Here is a 21,270-nt window from a genome sequence, read left to right on the forward strand (position 1 = left end):
GCCTAGCTGTTCTTTGTGCAGTACTTCTGGCTGCTTTAAGTGCTGCGGATGTTAAATCGCTGGGGGCTTTCTTGTAGTTCAAAAGTGCAATGCGCTTAGCGGCTATGACAGGTTCCAGCTCTTCATTATGAGATTGAAACCAGTCTGCATTTCTCTTCGCACTTTTGCCGTAGGTGGTCAAAGCTGACTCATAGATGGCGTCTCTGATGTGGGCCCACTTGGTCTCAGCATCCCCTGTGGGAGTGTTTTGAAGGGCTGTTACAAGTGAATTTAGAAATTTTTGTAACAGCTGTGGGTGAGAAATTCTGCTCGTGTTGATGCGCGGGTGGCCCTTCTGCTTGGAATGATGCAACTTCTTTGGTCTGAGTCTAACCTTGCTGCACACCAGGGAGTGGTCGGTGTCGCAGTCCGCACTGTGGAAGCTGCGTGTGATTTGAACACTGTTTAAGGCGGCTCGCCTTGTGACAATGAGGTCTAGCTGGTGCCAACGACGTGATCTTGGGTGCCTCCATGAAACCTGGTGACAGGGTTTAGTGTGAAAGAACGAGTTGGTGATGCAGAGGTTATGATAGGTACACAACTCAAGCAGTCTCTGCCCGTTCTCATTCATCCTTCCAACGCCATAGCGCCCAAGGCAGGAGGGCCATGAGTCATGGTCGGCCCCAACCCTGGCATTAAAGTCCCCCAGCAGGAATAGGTGTTCGGTGTTGGGGATGCTGCTAATGATGTTATGGAGTTGTTCATAGAACTGGTCTTTAGCTTCAGGTGCGGAACAGAGTGTTGGAGCATAGATGCTGAGTAGGTGTACTGGACCAGAGGTGGTGAGCAGTCGGATGGACAGTATGCGTTCCGAGCCATTTGAGGGAGGCTCTATCATGCTGAGCAAGGAGTTTCTGATGGCGAAGCCCACTCCATGCTGTCTTGGTTCTTCAGGATCCCTGCCCTGCCAGAAGAAGGTGTAGTCTTGCTCTGCTAGAGAGCCACTCGCGGGGAGGCGAGTCTCCTGAAGTGCTGCAATGTCCACATTGAGTCTACTGAGCTCGTTGTTAATGATGGCGGTCTTCCGAGAATCGTTGATTTGTGTAAGGTCTTCCGACAGGCCAGGACACATAGTTCTGACGTTCCAGCTTGCAAAGCGAAGGGCTGGTACCTTCTTTCCTTTTTTCATGTTGTTTGGTGCGGTGTATCAGTCCACCTTTCGGGCAATGACCCTGAGCTCCAAGCACCCATTGAAGCAGGCAGACTGTGGCGGGACAGAACCTTATTGACCGGGGGCTGCCCGGTTTGAGGCGGGCGGTAGCTGTCCAGTGAGGTGCAATGACCTCTCCCACCGACAAAGGCAACCCGTGGCGCCCAGTTTCTACGCCAATTTATCTGGACTTATAACCCGTAACTGCTGCCTTCCGTGTTGTTTCAGTCGCTGTGAGGCAACTATGGAGTGACCTCTCCATGGCGCATGCCTGGGCAAATTTATGGAGGTTGAGAGTTGCCCAGTCGTCAAAACCCCCCTCTCGGCCTTTCTGGTGGGGTCCAAAGGAGTGCAGGACACGACGTTTGGCACCAGTATGGCTGCAGGAACTGCCGGAAACATGCCAAAGGTGACACATGACCGCCTACGGGGTTCCGCTCCGGATTTTCTGTTAGGGTTTACTCCCTTAGCCTTGGTCTCTCCCGAGACGCCCACAAGGCAGTGGGGTTGTTGGGGCCCCTACACAGGTGTAGGATGGTGCCGGTGGGAGGAGGGGATGCAAGGGGGAGGGGTAGAGGGAGGGGGTGGGGGGGGGTGCAGGGGAAGGGGGTGCGGGGTGAAGATGGTGCGAGGGGGGGGCGGGCTGGGACGGGGTTGTGAGGGGGTGAGCTGAGAGGGTGGAGCAGGGAAGCGGACGGGGGTGGGGGGGGGGTGGAAGGGGGGGTGGAAGGGGGGTAAAGGGGTAAAATGCTTAATTAGCTATAAAGCACTTCAGGACATCCTGAGGTTGTGAAAAATGCTATGTGCATGCAAGTCTATCTTTTTAGATTACATGGTCAAATCCTGGATTGCTACTTGAACCTTGGCCTTTTGTTTAAGGGAATAGTGCAACCACTGAGCTAAAATGACATTTAAAGGCAGTAATATGATAGGGCTTAGATGGTAATATCACCATATCAGTGAGTAAAGCTTGCATCGTCATTGGATTGTGAATTGATAATTCCCTGATGGAGATAGCTGATCACACTAAATGACTACTATCTGGGATATTACCGTTACCATTTTCTCCTGTCCTGATGTTTGAAAGCAAACATGCATCTGTTGCCTTCTCACTGGACTTTCTACTTCTACAGAGAGTGCCAGCAGGTTATTCAAACATGGGGCACATCGCTGATGATTCTGTTCTTCCCCCAGCTTTGATACATACTCAGCTTCCAGGTTAGCACTCAGAAATGGGATCACAGTTTCAATTCTCACTGCCTAACCTGGGTGCGGCTGTAGCTCCATTCTCAGCTCAGCTGAGCTGAGGTTTTTTTTATTTGTTTGTGGGATGTGGGCATCGCTGGCTAGGCCAGCATTTATTGCCCATCCCTAATTGCCCTTGAGGGGCTTGGCCATTTCAGAGGGCAGTTAAGAGTCAACCACGCTGCTGTGGGTCTGGAGTCACATGTAGGCCAGACCAGGTAAGGACGGCCGATTTCCTTCCCTAAAAGACATTAGTGAACCAGATGGGTTTTTACAACAATCAACAATGGTTTCACGGTCGCCATTAGATTTATTCATCCAGATTTATTCATTGAATTCAAATTTCACCATCTGCCGTGTTGGGATTCGAATCCATGTCCCTGGAGCATTAGCCTGGGCTCTGGAGTACTAGTCCAGTGACATTACCATTACGCCACCGCCTCCCCCACATTTGCTAGTTTCCATTGAGCCATTTGGGAAGCTCCTCAGAAAGTAATTGGCTAATTATAACGGCACTCATCTGAATTTAGCTGCTGAATGTTGCCGATTTTTCTCGCTGCTCTTTGGAGCTTCTGCAGTGTTCCTCTGCACCGCTGTCCCTCCTACATCACTTGACAATCTGTGATTATCTGACAGACGTACTCTAGATCAGAGATAGTCCTGCCTGTGTTCGAGTATTCCCCCTATTTTCCCAAACTAGACAAGGTCCCATTTCGCTGTTGATGTCTTTCATCTAGTACAGTTTTCTTCTGAACATTGTTTTGGTATCGCCTTTGAAGGGGTGATTGATAGGAAGACTGGTGGCATGGGCAGTAGAATGGGTCCGTCTCTGGGATTTTCCTGCCTCTGGTCCTTGGGGTTTAAATGTCAGTTTTGACGGTGTAAGCATCCCTCCCTCAGTACTGCACTGTCGTGCTCAGCTGTCTATAACGTACCTTGAAATCATCACCTTATGACTCCAAGGTGCTTTTGAATCCCAGTTCTAATATTAGACTTCCTGTTTAAATTTTTCCCATTTTTCCCATTTTGTGTATGTTTGTGCACCATGGAACATAGATTACATTTTTGGTGAACTTCATTTCAGGTGAACTTCATTATTTTAAACTCATTGATCTCAACCTTTTTTTCCCATTAAATCGAGATTTGCTGTTATTGAGGCTCAAACTCATCTACTGTCTATGGTGTCGCTGTACCTTAGTGGGCAACCCTCTCGCCTCTGAGACAGAAGGTGTAAATTCAAGCTCCATTTTAGAGGCCTGAGCAGGGATGTTAAACCGGTCCCTATCTGCCCTCTCATGTCGATTTAAAAGACCTCACGTCACTATTTCAAAGAGGAGCACAGGAGTTCCCCCAGAATCCTGAACAGCACCTAAAACGAATGATCTGGTCATTTATTTCATTGCCGTTTGTGGGCGCTTGCTATGCACAAATTGGCTGCTGCTTTTCCTACATTACAACAGGGACTACACTTCAAAAATAACTTCACTGGCTGTAAAATGCTTTGTGATATCCTGAGGTTGTGAAAGACGCTATATAAACGAAAGTTCGTTCTTTCTTTGCTGTCTAAACCCGGAGCTAGGACCAGTCAGGCAAGCCCTGGAGAGGTGGGGATGAGGTCACTGAGGGCAGGTGGCGCTGTTGCTGTGGGGGTGGCCATTGCCGCGGGGGACCCTCTGTGGGCAAAAGAGTGCCCTAAAAGGAGGGCAAGCCTTCCATGTCCCAGAGTACGCTGGAAGAACACCAGGGTATACCCGGTCGTCTCCCCACATGGCGAACCCACCACCCCAGCTTTCCCGCCACTGGAAAAATGGCATGGTGGCGAGAAGACACACCATTTTGCTAGCTTCCCTGCCTCCCAGCCAAAGGGCTGATAAAATTCAATCCATCAAGTGTGGGATCAATGAGTGTAGGAGTAGGTTGACCATCAACAGGTGGCATGTGACTTAACAAGGGCTGGACGTGGTCGGTAGGGGGATGGTGCGGGGCAGGAAAATCCTCAGAAATGGTATCTGCTTAGTGAGATTTTTGTGTCATTTCTTACTAGAAAATCTGTTCTCCATACTTACTTGTAAATCATTTGAAGTTTTTAAAAATAATTTTAGCTGTGGGGGAAAAGCCCCAATGGCAATCTGTGTCCCAGTTTCTTTTTCTGAACTATGCAAAAGTGAAGAATATCTGTGCTGGGGATCGGAACACTTTTTTCTCACAATGTTGGAAGTCAGCACTCCCATATCACACTGGACTTTTTTTTCCTCAGAAAACACAGTAAGTAGCCAACTGGTCCATCCAGGCATTTTTAAAACCTCTTTCATGGGATGGGGGTATCACTGGCAAGGCCAGTATTAATTGCCCATCCCTAATTGCCCTTGAGAAGGTGGTGGTGAGCTGCCTTCTTGAACCGCTGTAGTCCTTGGGTGTAGCTACACCCACAGTGCTGTTAGGAAGGGAGTTCTGGGATTTTGACCCAGCGACAGTGAAGAAATGGCGATATAGTTCCAAGTCAGGATGGTGTGTGACTTGGATGGGAACTTGCAGGTGGTGGTGTTCCCATGCATTTGCTGCCCCTGCCCTTCTACGTGGTAGAGGTCGCGGGTTTGGAAGCTGCTGTTGAAGGAATCTTGGTGAGTTGCTGCAGTGCATTCTTGTAGATGGTACACACTGCTGCCACTGTGCGTCGGTAGTGGAGGAAGTGAATGTTGAAGGTGGTGGATGGGGTGCCAGTCAAGTGGCTGCTTTGTCCTGGATGATGTTCAGCTTCTTGAGTGTTGTTGGAGTTGCATCCATCCAGGCAAGTGGAGAGTATTCCATCATAGACGGTGTACATGCTTTAGGGAGACAGGAGGTGAGTTACTTGCCTCAGAATTTTCAGCCTCTGACTTGCTATTTAGCTGTTGCAGTTCAGTTTCAGGTCAATGGTAACCCCCAGGATGTTGATAGTGGGGAATTCAGCGACGGTAATGCCATTAAAATTTTAGGGGAGATGGTTAGATTCTCTCTTGTTGGAGATGGTCATTGCCTGGCACGTGTGTGGCATGAATGTTATTTGGCACTTATCAGGCCAAGCTTGAATGTTGAGCAGATCTTGCTGCATATGGACACAGGCTACTTCGGTATCTGAGGAGTTGCGAACGGTGCTGAACATTGTGCAATCATTAGCGAACATCCCCACTTCTGACCTTATGATGGAGGGAAGGTCAACACCTTCCAGTCATAGTGCAGCCTACATACACCATCAATCCAGACTCTCAACCCTGACTTTCCCTCTCTCCAGTCACACAATTTCCTGAGGGCGGGCGGATTAAAAAAGGAGTTTAAAAAGAACTTGAACCAATTTCAGTCGGAAAAGTGGAGAATTCCTCTCTCACTTCCAAAGGCAATAAAGTAAACTCCAGGACACAGAAGTAACTGACATCAATGCTGTCAGCTACTGAGGACCTCATCCAGCTCCTTTTTGAAAGACTTGCCACACTGTTTGGTGACCTATTCAAGAGGTTCTCTGTGAAAAAAAAATCCTGGCTTTTAATCTAACTCCTTTCACCCTTTATACAGGGAGCACCATGATCTCAATCTCTTAAAGAGAGCATCTTGCTCCCTAAGCCAAGTGAGGAAATCTCACCATAATGGCCTTTTAAAGAGAAGGAACTTCACCATCGTATATCTTTTTAAGAGAGTGAGCCTCTCTATCTTGTACTCCTTTAAGCGGGACAGCCTTATTGAAGTAGAGTCTCAACAATTGACAAAAGGGCTCCATATTTAGCAAAGGACATCATGATGAAGATAGTTGGTTGAAGTTGTAGAATTGACAGGCGGACCCATTAAGATCCAGCGCTCAAAACCTAACATAACTACTTCTCATCATCACAAACATTGTTTCATATTAGTTTCCATTCTCACTTTTTGTTCAGGAAGGTTACCTGCTTCTAATTGTCTGCTAGTGTCATTCTGTAGATGGCTGTTGAAGGGTATGAACAGTGATCCAGAATGATTCTGCTTCTCCAGCTGCTTGGACTTCACACTGTGCCTCCCCACAATAACACTACTGAGATAAATAACTCACAATGCAGGAAATCAGTGACCCTTTCCCCACCATTCTATTTTATATTTTTTCAGCGTAAATTATCCAACTCCAAGCATACACCCCAGTGGCCAGGCATCAGGAGATGTTCGTGACTGTTTCGCTTGATTCTCTCCTATAAATGTTCTCTCCTTATTGAGAGTTGCTGTGCTCTGTGCCTTCTCACTCAGTGTGCCTCATGTTGGGAATGTTTAGAGGGGGAGTCAAATCTATTTTTGAACCAAATTCATATCTCTAAGCATTAGTGCTGTAACTCCACAATGTGCCACTACACCGCCTTCTCCCTCTCCGTCTTAAGGTCTCTTTCATTTGCAAACTAATCTCTGGTTGACAGGATGATTGACTAACATCCAAGCGATCTGCTCCTGCCCATATTCTCGGTCCATTGCCCAGCAATGAATGAGGCTGGCACAGTGTATGCAGCCAATCACTTCGTCCCATTTACAAGGCGGTGCCTTCCCTTCTAACAGTAAAACAGAGGACCAGAAACATTTCTCTTTGTTCGTGGAGTCACATTGGAAACAACACTCTGCCATTGGAGGACCAAGCCACTCCCATTGGAGGACCAACACTCTGTCACTGAAGGAACAACACTTGGCCACTGGAGGAACAAAATACTCCCATTGGAGGACCAAGACACTCCCATTGGAGGACCAAGACACTCCCATTGGAGGACCAACACTCTGCCACTGAAGGAACAATACTTGGCCATTGGAGGAACAAAATACTCCATTGGAGGACTAACACTCTGCCACTGAAGGAACAACACTTGGCCATTGGAGGACCAAAATATTCCTATTGGAGGACCAAGACACTCCCATTGGGGGACCAACACTCTGCCACTGAAGGAACAACACTTGGCCATTGGAGGACCAAGACATTCCCATTGGAGTACCAACACTCTGTCACTGAAGTAACAATATTTGGCCATTGGAGGACCAAAATACTCCTATTGGGGGACCAAGACACTCCCATTGGAGGACTAAGACACTCCCATTGGAGGACCAACCCTGTTACATTGGAGGACCAACACCACAATTGGAGGAGTAACACACTGCTATTGGAGGACCAAAACATTCCCATTGGAGGACTATCACTGTTCCACTGGAGGAGCAAGACATTCCCATTGGAGGAGCAACACTGTTTCATTGGCGGACCAACCCTTTCACTGGAGGAGCAACACGCTGCCTTCTAGGCCGGCCAACATTAGATTTTATAAATTGATTTTCTAAAAGACGCACTTCTACGTTGTTCTTTCAATTCTCGGACCCGGCTGAAACAAGCCCAGAGTGATAGAATGAAAGTCTCTGTCTGTAGTTATAAGAGCCAATGAAATGTGAATTTCTGAAATGATTTTGGGCAGGCACCACATAGTGGACATTGGATCTATAGCACAATACTATCCCTAACCAGTTCAGATGAAAGGTCACAGACCAGAAACATTGGGCTGAATTTTGTTGAGGTCCCAATGTCGGGCTCCATGGCGGGGGGGAGGGGGCTGGAAGATCGTACTGGCAGCGGCCCGCCATGGAGCCCGACACCCGGAGTGTCGAACCCAATCTTCCTGGTGATGGCAAGGCTCCATGGCAGCAGCCCGCCCACCCCTGCCGCTGGGCGACTGGACCTGAATTTAAATATATAAATAAAGTACCTGAATATATTTAATTAAAATTGACCACGATCTTACCAGCTGCCCAGGAGCTTCAGTGCAGTGGCCGACACTCACGCGCCTTCACTTTCCCATCCAGGAAAAGCTGGTGCCACCGAGGTGGGGAAGGGGGGTGTTTAGGATTTATAGTGTAGTGGGGGGGGGTGAGCAGAGACGGGGTCCAATCAACATGTTAGTGTAGGGGGGGGGGGGAAGGGGTGACCTCTGAACTTTGAACTGTTGTGGGGGGGCGTGGTGTCAAATGTTCCATGTAAGTGTTTTGGGGTGGAGAAGGCAACTATTATATGCAGAATGAAAACAGAACGTGTTGGGAAATCTCAGCAGGTCTGGCAGCATCCATGGAGAGAGAAGCAGAGCTAACGTTTCAGGTCAGTGACCCTTCTTCAGAACTGGCAGATATAAGAAATCTAAAAGATTTTAAGCAAGTAAAGTGGGGGTGGGGCAAGAGATAACAAAAGAAAAGGTATTGATAGGACAAGGTCACAGAATAGCTGACTAGAAGGTCATGGAACAAAGGCAAACAATATGTTAATTGTGTGCTGAAAGACAAAGCGTTAGTATAGATAGAGTGTTAATGGACTGAAAACTGAACAGCCACAAGCACAAACATGAAAAAAATGAAGAAAAAAAACAGTGGGTAGGCACAGTAGAAACAAACTGAACAAAATAAAATAAAATAAACACAAAAAATAAAAGAAAAATGAAAAATAGAAAAAATAACTAAAGATAAAAGTAAAATGGGGGGCCCCATCATGCTCTGAAATTACTGAACTCAATGTTCAGTCCGGCATGCCTGATCGGTAAATGAGATGCTGTTCCTTGAGCTTGCGTTGATGTTCACTGCATCCGCAGTATTTTGCTTTTATTTTAGTATTATATGTAAATGTTATTGGGGGAGGGGGAGGGGAAGGGGTGATTTTTTTTTTTGCGGTGTACTGGGATGGTATGGGTTTAAATATTTAAATTTAGTGGCAGGTCTGGCTGCCCTTTATAAATTGCACCAGCGCCTGAACAGAGGCAGCTGATGCCATTGCCGGCATCGCAGAGCCCGCCCCCACCCTGTGATGTATTACCGTGAGCCGCCACTGCGTGTGGGGGCCACTGGGAACATTGAATCCAGCCCATTAACTCTTTCTCTCACCATAGATGCTGCCAGACCTGCTGAGTATTTCCAGCATTTTCTGTTTTTATTACAGATTTCCAGCTTCCACAGTATTTTGCTTTTGTGTTGGACTGGATCAAGTAGTTTTGTATTGTCTTAGACATCACCTAAGTTGCTTCTAAACAACAGACTGTGACAGGAAGGGACAGAGCATACAAATCTAAGAGTAAATCAACAGATAAAGCTAGCGGTTACAAAAATAATATAAGGACAAAACTAAAGGCTCTGTATCTGAATGCACGTAGCATTCGAAACAAGACAGATGAACTGAAAGCACAAATAGAAATAAATAAATACGATCTGATAGCCATTACAGAGACAAGGCTGTAGGATGACATAGATTGGGACCTGAATATTGAAGGGTACGTGGCATTTAGGAAGGACAGGAAGCTGGGAAAAGGTGGAGGGGTAGCTTTGTTAATCAATGATGGTATTAGTGCAATAGAGAAGGATGACCCAAGTTCAGGAGACCAGGATGTAGAAGCAGTTTGGGTAGAGATGAGAAATCATAAAGGCAAGAAGTCACTTGTGGGAGTGGTGTACAGGCCATGTCACATTAACCACACTGTAGGACGGGGTATAAAGAAAGAAATAATGGCAGCTTGTCAGAAAGGTACAGTGATAATTATAGGGGATTTTAACCTACATAGAGACTGGAAAAATTAGATGGGCGGAGGCAGCCTAGATGAGGAGTACATAGAATGCTTTTGGGATAATTTCTTGGAACAATACATTCTGGAGCCAACCAGAGAGCAGGCTGTACTAGACCTGGTATTGTGTAACGAGATAGGATTAATTAATGACCTCATAGTTAAGGTGCCCCTAGGTAGCAGCAATCATAATATGATTGAATTTTACATTCAGTTTGAGGGAGAGAAGAGTGGGTCCAAGACTAGTATTAAACTTAAATAAGGGCAATTATGAGGGCATGAAAGCAGAGCTAACTAAAGTGAACTGGCAAATCAGGTTAAGGGATAGGTCAATAGAGATACAGTGGCAGACATTTTAGGGGATATTTCAGAATACACAGAATAGATACATTTCAATGAGAAAGAAAAATTCTAAGGGTGGGACCCGCCATCCGTGGTTAACTAAAACAGTTATAGATAGTATCAAACTTAAAGAAAAAGCCTATAATTGCGCAAAGATGGGAAGCAGGTCAGAAGATTGGACAGAACATAAAGAACAGCAAAGAATGACTAAAAGATTGATAAGGAAGGTAAAATTAGAGCACGAGAGAAAGCTAACTAGAAATATAAAGACACATATTAAGAGTTTCTATAGATATTTAAAAAAGAAAAGAGTTAACAAAGTGAGCATTGGTCCTATAGGAAGTGAGTCTGGAGAATTAATAATGGAAAATAAGGAGATGGCAGATGAACTGAGGATACAAGTAACATCCCAGTATTAGGTGTAAGTCAGGAAATGGAAGGGAGGGAGGAACTCAATATAATTACAATCACCAGGGAAGTGGTACTGAACAAATTGTTAGAGCTGTAGGCTGACAAGTCCCCGGGTCCTGATGGACTTCATCCTTGGGTGTTAAAAGAAGTGGCTAGTGAGATAGTTGATGCGTTAGTTTTAATTTTCCAAAATTCCCTAGATTCGGGGAAGATTTCGTTAGATTGAAAAATAGCGAATATAACTCCTTTATTCAGAAAGGGAAGGAGACAGAAAGCACGAAACTACAGGCCAGCTAGCTTTTCGTCTGACATTATAGCAGGGCATTTCGAAAAAAATAAGGTAATCAGGCAGAGTCAACATGGTGTTGTGAAAGGGAAATCATGTTTAACCAATTTATTGGAGTTCTTTGAGGGAGTTAAATGTGCTTTGGGATAAAGGGGAACCGGTGGATGTATTGTACTTAGATTTCCAGAAGGCATTTGATAAGGTGCCACAACAAAGGTTATTGCAGAAAATAAAAGCTCATTGGCATGGATAGAAGACTGGCTAGCTAACAGGAAACAGAGAGTAGGCATAAGTGGGTCATTTTCTGGTTGGCAAGATGTAATGAGTGATGTGCCACAGGGATCTGTGCTGGGGCCTCAACTTTTTACAATTTACATAAATGACTTAGATGGAAGGACCGAAGGTATGGTTGCTAAATTTGCTGATGACACAAAGATAGGTAGGAAAGTAACTTGTGAAGAGGACATAAGGGGGTTACAAAGGGTTATAGATAGGTTAAGTGAGTGGGCAAAGATCTGGCAAATGGAGTATAATGTGGGAAAGTGTGAAATTGTCCACTTTGGCAGGAAGAATAAAAAATAAACATATTATCTAAATGGTGAGAGATTGCAGAGCTCTGAGATCTGGGTGTCCTAGTGCATGAATCGCAAAAGGTTAGTGTGCAGGTACAGCATGTAATTAGGAAAGCTAATAGAATGTTATTGTTTATCGCGAGGGGAATTGAATACAAAAGTAGGGAGGTTATGCTTCAGCTATACTGGGCATTGGTGAGACCACATCTGGAGTACTGTGTACAGTACTGGTCTCCTTATTTAAGGAAGGATGTTAATGGATTGGAGGCAGTTCAGAGAAGGTTTACTAGACTAATACCTGGAATGGGTGGGGCTGTCTTGTGAGGAAAGATTGGACAGGCTAGGCTTGTATCTGCTGGAATTTAGAAGAGTAAGAGGCAACTTGATTGAAATGTATAAGATCCTGAGGGGTCTTGACAGGGTGGATGTGGAAAGGATGTTTTCCCCTTGTGCAAGGATCTAGAACTAGGGGTCACTGTTTAAAAATAAGGGGTCGCCCACTTAAGACTGAGATGAGGAGAAATTTTTTCTCTCAGAGGGTCGTGAGTCTTTGGAATTCTCTTCCTCAAAAGGCAGTGGAAGCAGAGTCTTTGAATATTTTAAGGCAGAGGTAGATAGATTCTTGATAAGCAAGTGGCGGGGGGAGGTTATCGGGGGTAGGTGGAAATGTGGAGTAATCAGTTCAGCCATGAACTTATTGAATGGCGGAGCAGGCTCGAAGGGCCGAGTGGCCTACTCCTGCTCCTAATTCGTATGTTCATATGTTCTAGATGCTTTTATGCATGGAAATATTACAATGCTCATGTGTGGAGAGGCCTTTTCACTGCAGTCAATGGGCTCACCCACTCATAATCTGATTGGTCAGAAGTGATTGCCATGATTTTGCCAATGGGACAGTCTGGGAGAGGAGGACATCAGACCACCAGACATAGGTGATGCAATGTTGAAGACGTGATGTCATGGCAGCAGCAAATAGCTTGCCTAATGATGTTCCTGTGCAATAGTAATGAGGAATTGTTTCATGTCACACTGACTTGTGGGAATAGCTTGGCTGTGCAGAGCAGCCTACTACAGAGAGGGGAGATGGGGGCAGCAGGAAAGCGGAACATTCCTAGTTGGTGTTGTTGCTGCAAGTCTCTGAGTTAGGTGATCTGAGGAAAGGTCGCAATAAATAGGGCTGCTACAATTGGTATCTCTGTCCATGGCTTATAGAGTGGATAAATGAGCCCAGGTTCTCCCTCTTGATCATTATCCAGTGATCCCTGGATAAGGCAGTGTCAAATGGCTCATTGACAATCATTATCTGGATGGAGAATGACCATCTGGGCAAAGTAGCAGAAAGTGGAAGGACTATGGAAGTATGCTCCAGCCTGGTGAGAGGAAGATGGAGGAAAATTGGAGTGGAAAATTAATCTTTCAGTCCCTGAGGTTGAACTTGGCCCATTCATCTTGGTTTCTCACTTTCCCCTGCCACCATTTTGATCTCCTACTGATGACCAAAATGGCCGCCTGCATGCCGGCATTTCAAATCTCTGTTAGGAAGCCATCAAACATCATTATTACACCCTCTTTAGTGGCATTGACCGAGTCGATAATCAAAGAACAAAACAATATTCTTAACACGCAATAACAAATGAAAACTATCCCCCTGGCCTTCTTTGTTTTAAATAGCCAAGTGTGAGAGGAAGCTTTAGCGAAGCTTTCACATTGGCCTCAATACCACTGTTGGTGCCGAGGGCCACAAAGCCCTGATGACCTGCACTAAACAGGTGTCAATACCTCCCTCCCCTTCCACTCCCTCTCCCTCTCCTCCTCCTGCGGGCCCTAGCTCAGTGGTGTCTGATTAAAATACAAGTGATAGGGAGAGAGAGAGACGAACGATAAATTATACCAAACGATTCCCCACCTCCAACTTATCAAGAAATCGAGGACACGAGGTGATTTCTAAAATGATAACAGCCTTAATCAGGCAATCAGGAGGAGAAGATTATGTCCTGACCTGCACCATCAATCTGCCAGAGATTTAATTTCATTTCCATTACAGGGTAATTCTGAAAATTTCCACCACAAAATTAACACCCAATTTTCCCATTTTAATTAGTTAAATCAGAAGATGTAGCTCTCCCCCAGGAGGCTGCGAGGTGGGATCAGTTAAGATGAAAATGATAACTACATGGCTGTAATTAGGATGGGTCAATGCATCCTCTCCCTTGAGTCAGGCTAGTTTAATTTCCCGTGATATTTGAGCGGCTGTCGCTAAGCTGTCCCATCGATTGATGCAGAAATTAACTTATTTTTCAATCAGATTCCGGCTGCCCCCTGGGTCGCCTCTAGCCTGCCTCTTTTGCAGCTGAAGTGATTTTTCATCAGTGGCTGTCTTTGATGGCGAGAGCAGCCGTCATGAATTACAAAAGACCCTTGAATGATTTTGACAATTTTTTATCCCCTTCCTTCCCCACCCCCCCACCCCCACTTCCATCACCCCCCCCCCCCCCGCATCATCAGCAGCAACACCAACTTAACAAGGTACCAGTGCATCATCAGGCATGAAACCGATATATGTGGAATCTCTCACTGTCTGAGGCTTCTCTGGCAGCTGCAGGGGTCCTTAGCAGTGACTCCCACTTTAACAACATGCAGCAGCAGGTTAGACAGCTTGCTGATCTGCTATTAAATCTACCTCTGGGAATCGTTTTTTTAAAATTAATTTCACCTGTTAAAAACTTAATTATTATAGTTTTTTTAAAAATTTGAATCCTAATAGGATTCTTTATCCCAGTGCTGTAGCCCATGTCGGTGGCTAAGGTAACAGTGTCAGCCTTGGGCCAGTGTGTAGCACTTTTGCCTCTGAGCCAGAGGGTCGTGGGTTTAAATTCCATTCCAGATACTTGAGCACAAAATCCAATGACACTCCTGTGCAGTACTGAGGGAGTGCTGCACTGTCAGAGGGCCTGTCTTTTGGATGAGACGTTAAATCAAGGCCCCATCTGCCCTCTCAGGTGGATGCAAAAGATGGCAATGGCACTATTTTGGAGAAGACGAGCAGGGGGCGTTCTCCTAGTGTCCCGGCCAATATTCATCCTTCATCCAACACATTATCACTGCTGTTTGGGGGAGTTGCTGTGTGTAAATTCCAACAGTGACAACACTTCAAGAAAATACTTCCTTGGCTGTAAAGTGCTTTGGAATGTCCTGAGGTTGTGAATGGTGCTACAGTGTAATATAGGAATTGCATTTCACCGTATGGTGCACTATCACCAGCAATTTCTTTTGGAGGTGTTGGACGATGGGCGGTGGGTCTCATGAGTAGTTGCAGTAACTTCCTTGGAAATCCTGGCTACACACATTAATGGGGTTTCTACCAATCTCCTGCTAAAGTTCGGCTGGCCAATCAGGTGAACTCCTGTTTTATGTTACGCCAGCAGATCTCCCACAGTGCTACTCCTGATGTGTCAGAAGTTGAGGTCTATATAACTATAGAGATGCTACACCATGGCGCTAGCATTAGTTGGTATTAAAGTGCACTGATTTATGGTGAGTGAGAAAGTCAAGCTCTGTTCTGTCAAATCAAATCAAATCAAATGAACGACAGCAATAAATGTGTAACAGTAAAGGTGTTGTCAGAAGGGTCAGTGCTAGGACCAGTGCTCTATTTTGATACATATATAAATTACTTGGATATTGGAATACAGAGTAACATGTCAAAATCTACCAATGATGCCAAACTTGGAGGTGTGGCAAACATTGAGGATGATAGCATTTGACTGCTATAGGACACAGATAGGCTAGCGGAATGGGCAGACAAGTGGCAGATGGAATTTAATACAAAGAAATGTGAGGTGATGCATTTTGGCAGAAGGGATAGGGAGAGGCAACATAGACTAAATGGCACAGTTCTATAGAGTGTGCAGGGACAGAGGGACCTGGGGGTTTATGTGCACAGATCTTTGAAGGTGGCAGGACATATCAAGAAAGCATATGGGATCTTGGGCTTCATTAATAGAGGTATTTAATACAAAAGCAGGGAGGTTATGCTGAACCTTTATGAAGCTCTGGTTAGGCCACAGCTAGAGCATTGTATCCAGTTCTGGTCATCACACTTCGGGAAAGATGTGAGAGTCCTTGAGAGGGTGCAGAGGTGATTTACCAGAATGGTTCCAGGGATGAGGGATTTTAGCTACAAGGTTAGGTTGGAGAAGTTGGGGTTGTTTTCCTTGGAGGAAAGGAGATTGAGGGAAGATTTGATAGATGTGTACAAGATTATGACGGGCTTGGATAAGGTAGACAAGGAAAAGCTGTTCCCGTTAGCTGATAGTACAAGGACTAGGGGGACACAGATTTAAGGTTTTGTGCAAGAGATGAGGGGCAATGCGAGGAAGAACCTTTTTACACAGTGGTGATAATCACCTGGAACTCACTGCCCAGGAGGGTGGTGGAAGTGGAGACAATCAATGATTTGAAAAGGAAATTGGATGGACACTTGAGGGAAATAAACTTAAAGGGCTACGGAGATAGAGTGGGGAATGCGACTGACTGGATTGGTCTAGAGAGCTGGCATGGACACAATGGGCCGAATGGCCTCCTTCTGTGCTCTAGACTCTGAGCACTCACTGGGCTGAATTTTGTAAGCTCACCGCCGTTCTTAGCGGTGCAGGCGCCATTTTTAAAGGGCTTCAAGCCCTTCCCACCATCCCCTCAGCCAATTGAAAGTTTACACCGCACCCCACCTCCACCCCCCCGCCCTGAAAATTTCACTCCTCCTCCCTCCCCACTAGTCGCATGCCTTGGATCTCTGAATGGAGATCTGAAGGCGCAAGAGTTCTGGCCAGCGGCCGGAATATCGGTGTGGGACAGCCGTCGGGACCAGGTAAGTTAATCTAAATTTATTTACATTGATTTCAATATGGAGATGAAAGCTCTGCCGCTGAGTGGTGGGGGGGCCACACCGAGGCCTTGCCACCGCCAGTAAAATGGCATCGGGGGTTGTAGCGGGACTCTCCCGGAAGAATTTTCCAGGCCCCCGCCACCACGACCCCTGACCTCGGAGGGCTGGTAAAATTCAGCCCACTATGTGCAGGATTTTGTATTATGCAATTTGTAATACATTAAGTCCACTGTTAATCTCAAGCCATATTTGCTCAAAAATTGAATTCTCCAGTTTTCTGCGTTAAATAATTTAAATCTGGTGTGCTATTTATTTTTATCGAGAGTTAAAGTGGGAGAATCTGATTGGGTAATTATCCTTTCATCTGTCTTGTATTTTTTTCTAAGTTATGAACTTTGAAGAATAACCAATGCTTGGGAATAAAATTTAAAGTGCAACCTAGGTTCAATCTAAACATTCATTAACTGCTTGAATGTTGCTATTGCAGATTAGGGGGATATGGCCTCCTATTATAATATAATTGGCTCCCATGTGACCCGAGAGTGCTAGATTCAGAAAACTGGTGCACAAGTTAAAAAATAACTCCCCATACACTGATATCTGCTTTGCAGAAAACTTATAGAACATTTTTTATAGCTTAAAAATGGCTGCACTACAGATATAAACAATTCGATGTTTCACCACCTCAATTTTAAAATTCTCATCCTTGTATTCAAATCTCTCCCTGGTCTCACTCCTCCTTCACCCCCACAACCCTCCAAGATATCTGCACTCCTCCTCTTGCGTATCCCCGATGTTAATCACTCCACCATTGGTGGCTGTGCCTTTAGATACCTGGGCCCAGAGCTCTGGAATTCCCTTCCTAAACCACTCCACCTTTCTAACTCTCACTCCTCCTTTAAGTCGCACCTTAAAGTGACCTCTTTGACTCAGCTTTTAATCATCCGTCCTAATATCCTATGTGGCTTGGCATCAAATTTTGACTGAGAAGCATCTTCTGACATTTTTTCGATGTTAAAGCTGCTGTATAATTACAAATTGTTATTATGTTCAACACTGAGCCTTAGGCAGATGATTCCTTGCCTCCGGATATACTGATGTTGTTGTTGTACCCTCTCCCCCAACAGGTGTGGTTCCAGAACCGCAGGGCCAAATGGAGGAAGCGTGAGAAATGCTGGGGCCGCAGCAGTGTCATGGCTGAATATGGGCTGTATGGAGCCATGGTGCGGCACTCCATCCCACTGCCGGAATCCATCCTGAAATCAGCAAAGGATGGGATCATGGAATCCTGCGCTCCATGGCTTCTCGGTAATTGTTTATTTTTCTGGATCACAGCACAGTTTGACACAGGTCGATATGGAAATACTCAAAGGTTTTTTTTAAAAATTAATACGCGGGGGACTGGGCTTCACATGGTGACTGATGGAATTGGCTGCAGCAGGTAATATAGGACAACAAAGAAGGAGGCCATTCAGTCCATCACACCTATGCCAATTAATCCCACTCCCCTGCTCTTTCCTCATAGGCCTTTTCAAATATATATCCAATTCTCATTAAAAGTTACTATTAAATCTGCCTCCCTCACCATTTTCAGCAGTAAATTCCAGATCATTACAACTCATTGCATAATAAAAATTCTCCTCATCTCCCCTCTAGTTCTTATACCTGTGTCCTTTGGTTACCCACCCTCCTGCCAATGGAAACAGTTTCTCCTCATTTACTTCATCAAAACTTCACATAGACCACAGATTATTTACAGGACAGAGCAAGATGTTGGTGTAAATTTTTATTTTTTATGTGTAAATTACCCCCGGTATTTTTTAATATGAGCAGGTCACAGAGGGGTTTGTACATTGACTTCTATTACTTCCAGACTGAAGGTTGTCAAAGGGTTCGATGTTAAATACGTTTGGGCAGTTCTTTGCGGGCGTGAGGCAACAGCACAAAATTGGCCCAAAATTGGTGATCTCATTTCAAGATGGTTGCTGTGGGAAAAGGGCTCGGGGTAACTGTTCTGAGGTTGAGAGTGAGATTGGAGTAGAGAGAGTTTTAACTGTGCATTAAACCATGCTTTACCAGCTTGGGACAGTTTGCCTGAAATGAGAAAATGTCCCCTTCCAAAGCATAAACTTCCCTTGTCTCTCACTGGTGAGCACAATATTCACACACGGAAGGGAAAATAACATTTTCTGCAGACACCTTTTATGGCTCAGGTTAAGATAAACATCTCATGTTGGGGAAATAAATAGCTAAGCATCAAGTGGGCTGAAAAATTGTCTGAAGCACTGAACTTTCATATAGTTTTCAATCCAACCTCAACTGATAAAATGAAAGTCTCTTCTGCATTTAAGGGGAAGCTATACAAGGATATGACAGAAGGGAATAGAAGGTTACAATGATAGATTTAGATGAGGAAAGATGGGAGGAGGCTTGAGTGGAGCATAAAAGCCAGAATGGACTGGTCGGGCTGAATGGCCTGTTTCTGTCTGATATATCCTATGTAAGGTCCAATGTAATCCCAATTCCAGGTGGATGGGGTCCATTCCATTGTTACAACCACGATTCAGTACTAGTTGACAATAAATTCAAATTAGGACCTGATTTTAACTCTGTGTAAGTGAATGGGCTTTGAGTGAGTTAAAATCAGGCCCCAAGTCTCACTTCAATAGTCGGAAGGAATGACAGGAGTTGGAATACTGGAAATGTTGTTTTTGGGTGGGGTTTATGCTAATTTTTGGGACAGCGTAGAGGGCGTTTAATGTACATAAAATCCATAACTGATCTGGGAGTACCCAATACGCTGACAGTGGGTGCAACAAAACTAGAAAAATGCTTCGTTCCCAACACTGATGTCCCTCAGCTTGATAGAAACAGCCTTCATATTCCGTAATAAAAGCAAAATACTGCGGATGCTTCATATTCTGTAGTTTGCTGTATGTCTTGTTTGCTTGTTGTGCGAATTTAAGCAATTGCAGATTAAAGAATTTTTAAAAAGCATATGCTCCAAAGCAAACCATTTTCCATTTCAGATTTTCTTTGCTTCCTCCGCACTCCCATTAACCAACCCCTCCCTACCTCTCCTGTAGAAACCCACCAGACTTCATCAAAGTCAAGGTTATGAGGATGTCAGAGACATTAAACACAAGGGTTTTCCAATTTTCAATGGATTGAATGTAGCCAATCAAAGGCATTTGCCATCTAGAGTGCAAAGACACTATCAACTGGTTCAAACTGGTTATCCCAGTGGAGGGCGTTGCCTGTATGATGTCATGTGAAATCGGACTAACTTTAGGAATTAAATATTATTTCCTGCCTTGAATTTTAACTGCTGTCTTATTTAGAATGCTTTCTTCTTCAGGGACAGCCCTACGGGCGGAGAGTTCCTGTTGTAAACAATTCCTCCAAGTTTTTTTAGCGACTTAAGAATGTATCAAAATTTTTTAGGGAAAACAAAAACCCATTAGGTCCGTTAGTTATACATTCGAAAACGGGCCAGAACCAATTTCTGTCCCAGTGTTTGGCAGAATTAATACTTCCCCCTCCATGATTGTTGAGGTGAAATAGCATTTTTTATCTTAGTGAAAGTATTGTTGTTTTGACAAACTAAATGTGCAGAACATATCCTTATTGGGAAAATATTGAACCTTTTCTCCCTTATTTTCACTGGTATCAAAATAAACAATGACTTCCACATGTTCTATTTGGAGGAGAGTTTATCAGTTTAGATCTAAACCCAGAACATTCCCAGTTACAATCAGCAGCTCGCATTGCCCAGAGTAAACCCTTTTTAAAGTGAAAAAGTAATCTATCTCCTCATTAACAATTTATGAAGGATCAACAAGGCCTGGGTTGGAACCACAGCCTCAGCAATGGCACCTGTACTGGGCAATTTCTCAAAATCTGAATGGCATTTGAAGTTATATGCCCCCATACTCAGGTTCATGTTGCCCAGGTTTGGGTGTGGCCCTGGGAATCATGCACCCCATTTACAAATGAGGTTATTCTCCAGTGAAACCTTTGTGTCTAATGACCTGACCTGACCTAACCTGTAGTGTCTTTGTTAAATGAAGCCTAGCTCCCAGGTTCCTACTACAGTTTAATCTTGGCATCTTTCTTTGCTTACCGTTTTCAGTTCAAGATGGCTTACCAATGACCAGACGATTTTCTAAAACCGAGTACCAACAATTCTTTCTAGGAATGCACAAAAAGTCCCTCGAGGCATCTGAGGTGGTGAGGAAAGTGGAAGCCGAACACGGAAGTCAGCCCAACCAGGAGGACAACGAGCGAGAAATCAAGAGCAAAGATTCCAAGACGGCCATTTCTAAAGAGGAACTGCGGGAGAGCAGCATAGCCGCCCTCAGGGCGAAAGCACAGGAGCACAGTGCTAAAGTGTTAGGAACGGTGTCCAGCGATGGGCAAGGCAAGATGACGGAGGAGGAAAGGCCCGAGATGAAGAGCGAGCAGTTAAAAGCAACACAAGATGAGAATTCGACTGAAAAGTTCTAAACTTTATACACAAACTTTTAGCTCTTACTATCTCTGCAAAATTTTACGATGCAGTATTCCTCAAGACTGTTTCTCAGTTGCAAAAGCTACACAACATTGTCTCTGGTTTAATTTCCAGGCCTCCCTCCATTTTATTTTTACTGAGGTTACTCTTGACGGATGTGTTTTTTTAAAAATGATTTGTTGTTGGTATGTTGACTTGCTATGTGACTATAATCTATAATTATTCATTTGGAGTTGCGCCAAAGTGAAACACTGGTGGATTTTGCTAGGTTTAT

General features: G+C 44.8%; 1 protein-coding gene across 1 annotated transcript in view; it reads left to right on the forward strand.

Annotated features, from left to right (window-relative positions):
• Positions 1–20,992, forward strand: part of vsx2 (visual system homeobox 2) — a 56,086-nt gene extending 35,094 nt beyond the window's left edge. The window contains exons 4-5 of the mRNA XM_068038257.1: positions 17,614–17,794; positions 20,619–20,992. Of these exons, the coding sequence (XP_067894358.1) occupies positions 17,614–17,794; positions 20,619–20,992 (555 nt within the window). The remainder of the gene's footprint in view (positions 1–17,613; positions 17,795–20,618) is intronic.
• The last annotated feature ends 278 nt before the right edge of the window (positions 20,993–21,270 follow it).

Source organism: Heterodontus francisci, chromosome 9 (assembly GCF_036365525.1).
Source record: "Heterodontus francisci isolate sHetFra1 chromosome 9, sHetFra1.hap1, whole genome shotgun sequence".
Lineage (NCBI taxonomy): Eukaryota > Metazoa > Chordata > Chondrichthyes > Heterodontiformes > Heterodontidae > Heterodontus > Heterodontus francisci.